We start from the raw sequence: 7,021 nt of genomic DNA, 5'->3' as shown, positions 1-7,021 counted from the left end.
TGTGTGTGTGTGTGTGTGTGTGTGTGTGTGTGAGTGTGTGTGTGTGTGTAAAGATAAGACTTAATAATAATCTTATATTCAAGTATAGCTCCTGGAAAATATACTTTAACCAATACAACGAGAAAAATCAGCTCTGCTTACGTAATTTAACTTTATATATTCTTTTAAATGATTCTCTCTCTCTTTATTAGATACCGTATTCTCAAATAAATATGATGTATCTAATTGTAAACACGAGCAGACAACTCTGGCCCCCAGTCTCTCCGTTCTCGCTTTTAGCATAAATTTATATTCTATAGTATCTTATATCATTATAACTTCATAATTTCTTCGATGAAGACTCCAACTTTTCAACAATGCCAAACTTTTTTTGCTGCATGAACGTAGAAAGCAGTCGCTAATAACATTTTATTTACATTTAACAAGTAGTTATCAGACAATATTTAATAAGAGAAAATCCTTTTTCCATTGAAACGATAATTTATTCAGAACTTTATATCCGTCTCTCTATTTTTCTTTACATTTGTTTTCTTGCCACGATTTTATCTTATTTGTCACGAAAAACTTTTCAAGAGTAATGGCGTATCGCAAGGGTACGTGCGGAGAGAGCTGCAAACGGCGGAGAGACTACAAAGGCAACAGACCTTTACGGAGCGCAGCGAATTGAAATACGCCCGTCGACTGGTAATTAAGCTTGGTAGCGGTGTTATAACGAGAGAGGATGAACATGGTCTGGCTCTTGGACGTCTGGCGTCTATCGTCGAACAGGTAGCTGAATGTCAAATCGACGGCCGCGAATGCGTCATGGTGACCAGCGGAGCGGTCGCCTTTGGCAAGCAAAAGCTCACCCAAGAGCTTTTAATGTCCATGTCGATGAGAGAGACTCTGAGCCCCACTGATCACACGCGAGAACATGCAGGTAGATTATTTCTTCGTTCTAATAGCTTTTAATTTTATATTGCGCTCGGAAATTATTCTCATGGCACGATTAGAATAATTAATAAAATATAATTACCAAGGTAACTGAATTTATATGTGATGTTGCATTTTATAATAATAATAATATGAAATTATACTAACAAGTTAGTTTCCTGTTTGTATAAACGTTGATTTTATCAGGTATTAATATATATCTCTAATATTTATTTCAATTTCACCTCGACAAACGTTGATGATTATGCAGTTCCATAAAAATACGGTTTACTTAGATTCTACACGTGCCCAAAGCTGAAAGATTATTAATTACAAGTTCCTAAATTCAAGTTGACCTATTTCATAAATAAATGAACCTCATCTCCTTTACTCTTCCTGGAAGACGGGAAGACTAAAACGCCAATGTTGGGTGCGGTAATTGGCGCAGGAATATGCCGCGCCAATTTCATGTTCTCTTGCGCACACGTTCGTCCATCAGACACAATATCTAGGGTACGACGCACTCAATAGACGCTTGCTTTAATTATTATTTTCATGCATCAACGATAAGAGGTGAATTTCGTACATACATGTACATGTATATATGTACATGTACACGGGTAAATTGCCATTAGCATAATTGAGACCAGAATAAGCGATAATCTTGTTGTACTTTACATTATTTCCCTTTGAAAGCCCGCTCGAATGACGTCCCTAATCAATAATGTTTTCATAATTCTAATTAAGAATATATACTGCGAGTCTCATGTACACATAAAGGAATTATAATAAAGTTTGAAAGATGTAGTTTATTTTATCTCAACGTAATTTTCACTCCGAGTTCACCTAGGTAGCATTATTAAACGCATTACTTTAAAGCACGTGTAATTGTCGCTCAGGGCTCGCTTGAAATAGATGGTCATTTTGCATACAGTACAAGATGTAATGTTATTATTACAAAATAGCTATCTCAAAGAGCATTACATATGATGATTATATCATAGATTCCTATATATGTAAATTATATTTCTTAATTATGTAAAATATGTTAACTTTGAAATAAATTTTGGTGTTAAAAAGTTTTTTGTTTTATTCAGGAAAAAAGCAAAAATAAATTAATTTGAAAAAGTCAATAAAATTTCGCTGTTGTGTGGCAAAGTACAAATAATAATTTATTCATTACATATTAATTATTATTCCCATATGGGAACAAATATTTCGTGAGAACATTGAATAATGCATCGACTCTCAGAAAGACAATAACTTCCTCAGTAACGAATTTTCTCTCCTCTGATAAAATACATAATAGAAATACTCTTATTACACAATCAAGGTTGTTTCTCGCTTCGATTCATTGATTTAGTATAGTATATATATTAAAAGAATAGAAACAATATAACTTAAACAATTCACAAGCGGGATATTAATATTTTTACGAGACAGGCGAGCGAATCAACCTTGAGCTATACATTTTAATATCTCCATCTAGTTATTAAAGAATTACAGAGCTTATACTAAAGAAAAATAACACATGTATTCTGTCTAAAATGCAAAATGGAAAAAAGGAAGAAACTTCAATAAATTGTACTGTCAAGAGATGTTAGCGAGCTTCTGTCTTGAAATAATAAATAACTATTTAAAGAGTCTTTTAAAAAGAAGAAACAAATCCATTGTCCATAAATCTGTAAGAATCTGTATTCATCTGTAAGAATACCCAGGCGGGAGGTGTTAATGTTCCGGTAGTAATTTCGAATACTTGTCTAGGCAACCTGTCAAGTCGAATGTCCAGTCTGTGCTCTCTGTCTCTCTCTATGTATTAGATTGTATATAGATCGAGCTAACAACTACCTGACAACGAATTCCTGTGGGATTCTATTTGTCCTGTAAATCTTGCCGAGTGCATCTTCCGATCGATGCGCAAGTTCGAGAACAATTTTCTTCAATGTCTTGTCAATCATCCGCTTGTTTTCTTACTCTCGTAGTAGCGTTTCTCCAAAGTTACTTGTAACTATTAAAAAAATCGTCTAGCTGTACTAGAATTGTAGCATTTATCCAAAGCTATATTTAATTATTCCAAAAATCATTTAGCTCATCATTATGTTCTTTCATGTTGGCATTATTCTTGAAATAAGACTTCAAAAATGGACGCGTTGGGTAACTTACGTCTTTCATAACATATTTATGCAGGAACTATGTTGGAACCTCGAGCAGCGGCCGCAGTCGGTCAATCTGGTCTCATGTCTCTCTACGACGCGATGTTCGCCCAATACGGAGTCAAGATTGCTCAGGTATTAGTGACCAAGCCTGACTTCTACAACGAGGAGACACGGAAAAATCTCTTCAGTACTCTGAGTGAACTGATTAGCTTGAATATCGTGCCGATCATCAACACGAATGACGCGGTATCTCCGCCACCAGACGTCGACGAGGAAGTCGCTGGCAGTGGTGGTAGACGAGGAATATCCATTAAGGATAATGATTCCCTAGCGGCTATGCTGGCGGCTGAAGTCCAAGCAGATTTGCTAGTCCTCATGAGTGATGTCGACGGGATCTACAATCTTCCACCTTGGCAGGATGGCGCTAAGATGTTGCATACCTTCAGTTCTGATCTAAGAGGTACTATCAAGTTCGGGCAGAAGTCGAAAGTAGGCACAGGCGGTATGGACTCGAAGATCAACGCCGCCCTTTGGGCGATGGATCGTGGTGTTGCAGTCGTCATCTGCAATGGTACGCAGGAGAAGGCTATTAAGAGTATCATGTCGGGCAGAAAAATCGGAACGTTCTTCACGCAGGCTGCCGGCTCATCCATTCCTGTCGAGGTGATCGCCGAAAATGGTAATAGTTCGACTTTTGACTTTAAGATATTTTGTGTCTGTGTTTAAGAATCTTATCTTAACAGGTATATTAATATTATATATAAATTGGAGAATAAATAGTAGTTTAACGCGAGAGGAGTACTCTTTTAACGATTTAAACGATCCTGATTTTAATGTATGGTTCTTTTATATTTATATTATCTCGATATTGGAACGATTGTATATATTCATAAATGCGAATAAAATTTCAGCTCGCGTCGGTAGTAGAGTGCTACAAGCGTTACGCCCGGAGGAACGAGCCGAGTGCATCAAAATCCTCGCAGGTTTGCTCGAATCCAGACAGTCCGAGATTCTCTCAGCAAACACATTGGATTTGGAAGCTGCGAGCAAAAAGAATCTGGCAAAGGCCTTATTATCGCGTTTGTCTTTAACCCCGGCAAAGCTCAAGTCCCTAAGCTCCGGTCTGCATCAGATCGCGAACGATTCATTAAACAATGTTGGTCGCGTACTCCGTAGGACCAGATTAGCTGATGGTTTGGAGTTGGAACAGATAACGGTGCCCATCGGCGTCTTGTTGGTTATCTTTGAATCGAGACCGGATAGTTTGCCTCAGGTAGCCGCCCTGGCTATGTCCAGCGCTAATGGGCTTCTCCTGAAAGGTGGCAAGGAAGCCTCCCACAGCAATAAATACTTGATGGTACTTGTAAAGGAGGCGCTGGAGAAGTTCGGTGCCTCGAACGCTATTTCGCTCGTATCCACAAGGGAAGACGTGGGTGATCTTCTCTCAATGGAAAAACATATAGATCTCATTATCCCTCGCGGTAGCTCGGATTTGGTCCACACGATCCAGGAGCAGTCTAAGCATATACCTGTTTTAGGACATGCCGAAGGTATCTGTCACGTTTATGTTGACGAGCATATGGATGTAGCGAAAGCTATGAGAATCATCAAAGACTCCAAGTGCGATTATCCTGCCGCGTGCAATGCTATGGAGACGTTATTGATACACGAAAGTCTGATGAGCGGCAGCTTCTTTAGTGACGTGTGCAGCATGTTGCATAAAGAAGGGGTGAGTCAGCTTTTTCTAAGATTGAGTATTCGAAGAAAAAAAATTTGTGTGTGCGCGCGCGCGCGCGCGCGCGCGTGTGTGTGTGTGTGTGTAAATGTATATACCACTTTTATTTTTTATTTTTGAAATTAGTTTATTGAGAGGATTAAAGGATTTGCCACTAGTAACCCCGAAAAATCCAAAAGATATAAAGAATTTAAAAAATCTTTTTTCTTCTTAGTTTTTTTCTTGTTTCGTGTCGTGTTACAGTATTTCGCGTATCTTCTGTTCGTGAGCAGAACTTTCATCAAGAACTTTTTATTGGGATTTTAGAAAATGTCAAAAGTTTATATTCAAGTTTGTACTCTGAGACATGTATTAACTTCTTTGAAACGAAATAGAAAAGATTGACTTTTCTGACATCTTTTCTTGAAATTCGAATAAAAGACAATATCCTATGCATATGTAATGTACTGATGTAACATTCCATTATTTTTCCATTAAAATAAAATTTATTAAAACTCTTTCTCTCGGTGGCAATAATCGAACTTGTATTGCTTAACATTAACTTTATTACAAATGTATAAAACAATATCTTCCAGGTAAAAATCAACTCCGGTCCAAAATTAAGAGAGCTATTGACTTTCGGTCCGCCTGCCGCCAAAAGCATGCGAACCGAATATGGCGCACTTGAATGCACCATAGAAGTGGTTTCCGATGTCGATGACGCTATCAGCCATATTCATAAATACGGTAGTAACCATACCGATGTTATTGTCACCGAGCACGCCAGCACAGCGGCACACTTCCAGAGGGAGGTGGACAGTGCATGTGTCTTTCATAATGCCAGTACTAGATTCGCAGATGGCTACAGATTCGGTCTTGGAGCGGAAGTAAGATCTCCAAGACAAAAATTAGTATTTTCATTTAAAAAAACAAAAAATCTTTTTTTTTTTTTTCATTTATAAAATTACTTGGAACAGCGTACCCAATTGTAATGTATGTTCTTACAAAGTATAAAAATAATAAGTATTTGTAATTTATAAGTTATGAAGTAGTTATTTATATTATTACATATGTATAATTTTTTTTTAAGGTCGGTATTTCCACGACACGTATTCACGCACGTGGTCCAGTAGGAGTGGATGGGCTTTTAACGACGAAGTGGATTTTGAAAGGTGATGGACACGCGGCTGCGGATTTCGCTGAAGGAGGTAGCGGAACTTGGCTTCATCAATCCTTACCTCTCACGGAATCAGCGTGAATCGATCGCTTCGAACTTTATGATCTCGGGTTAGCTAGAATATCATTTAATAAAATGCAATGAGTGAGCTTCTCAAAAAGAAAAGCACGACGGACATAGAAAAATATAAATAAAAAAAACAAATCAAGCATGATAGAATAAAAGAAATACTATCATTTCGAATCATGTTTGATATAGGTATCGAATTAAAATTTAAAATTGTAACATAGGTCGACAACGAAAATATTTATAAAATAAAAATTTTTGCATTTATGGAATAGGAATAGCTCAACATCAATAGCTATATACACTTGGTTTTGATACCGTTTAAAATAATTGTAATATTAGACTTATAAAAATATATAAAAGCATATAATATAATCTTTTTGATATATTTGACAATGAAATATTAATAAATTAATATTATCAATTATTATAAAAAAAAGAGCACATTACTCTTTATATTACGACTAATCCTGGCGGTAATAAATATTTTTGTCGATATGTGCAAAAATATTATGCATTATGTATGTACATACATATAATAGATATATATAAATCAAGAATTATTTGAATACAACTTAAAATAATGAGATAAATTGCTTTTCGCTCTCCATAAACGCTCCAAACTTCAATCGCACAGATAAATTACATCTTAAAAAGAGATTCTGACAGTAGAACGATGCAAGATTCATAACAGAAGTTGTACAGAACATTATTTTCAAAATTTCGAAAGTTAATAACGTAACAGTAATGAAGTCCTCTTTTAGTACTCATCTTGAAATCAACTAAGCAAATCTAAATAGGAGAATTTAAATCCTACAGTTAACGGATTCGTGACTCTTTATCGAGAATGATACAAACGTTAGCACAACAGCAATGCGCCCATTGAAACGGGCAGCTGCCCCAGTTATAATAATAATCGAAAGTTTATACGCGATTATAAAACCTATTTCACGGAAGACATATTTTTCTGAAATGCGCACGTAATACGAACGTTAA

The 7,021-nt window shown here is 36.3% G+C and overlaps 1 protein-coding gene across 2 annotated transcripts in view; it reads left to right on the top strand.

Annotated features, from left to right (window-relative positions):
• Nucleotides 1-6,254, top strand: part of LOC108756004 (delta-1-pyrroline-5-carboxylate synthase) — a 10,567-nt gene extending 4,313 nt beyond the window's left edge. Inside the window, exons 2-6 of one of the 2 annotated variants that reach the window (XM_018499530.1) lie at nucleotides 574-919; nucleotides 3,100-3,747; nucleotides 3,980-4,797; nucleotides 5,379-5,669; nucleotides 5,873-6,254. In XM_018499530.1, the coding sequence (XP_018355032.1) occupies nucleotides 574-919; nucleotides 3,100-3,747; nucleotides 3,980-4,797; nucleotides 5,379-5,669; nucleotides 5,873-6,040 (2,271 nt within the window). In that variant the 3' untranslated portion in view covers nucleotides 6,041-6,254. The remainder of the gene's footprint in view (nucleotides 1-573; nucleotides 920-3,099; nucleotides 3,748-3,979; nucleotides 4,798-5,378; nucleotides 5,670-5,872) is intronic. The other variant, XM_018499529.1, reaches the window with a different exon arrangement.
• The last annotated feature ends 767 nt before the right edge of the window (nucleotides 6,255-7,021 follow it).

Source organism: Trachymyrmex septentrionalis, unplaced genomic scaffold, assembly GCF_001594115.1.
Source record: "Trachymyrmex septentrionalis isolate Tsep2-gDNA-1 unplaced genomic scaffold, Tsep1.0 scaffold9, whole genome shotgun sequence".
Classification (NCBI taxonomy): domain Eukaryota; kingdom Metazoa; phylum Arthropoda; class Insecta; order Hymenoptera; family Formicidae; genus Trachymyrmex; species Trachymyrmex septentrionalis.
The sequence above is the reverse complement of the archived record's forward strand: the minus strand, read 5'-3'. Positions and strand labels throughout refer to the sequence as shown.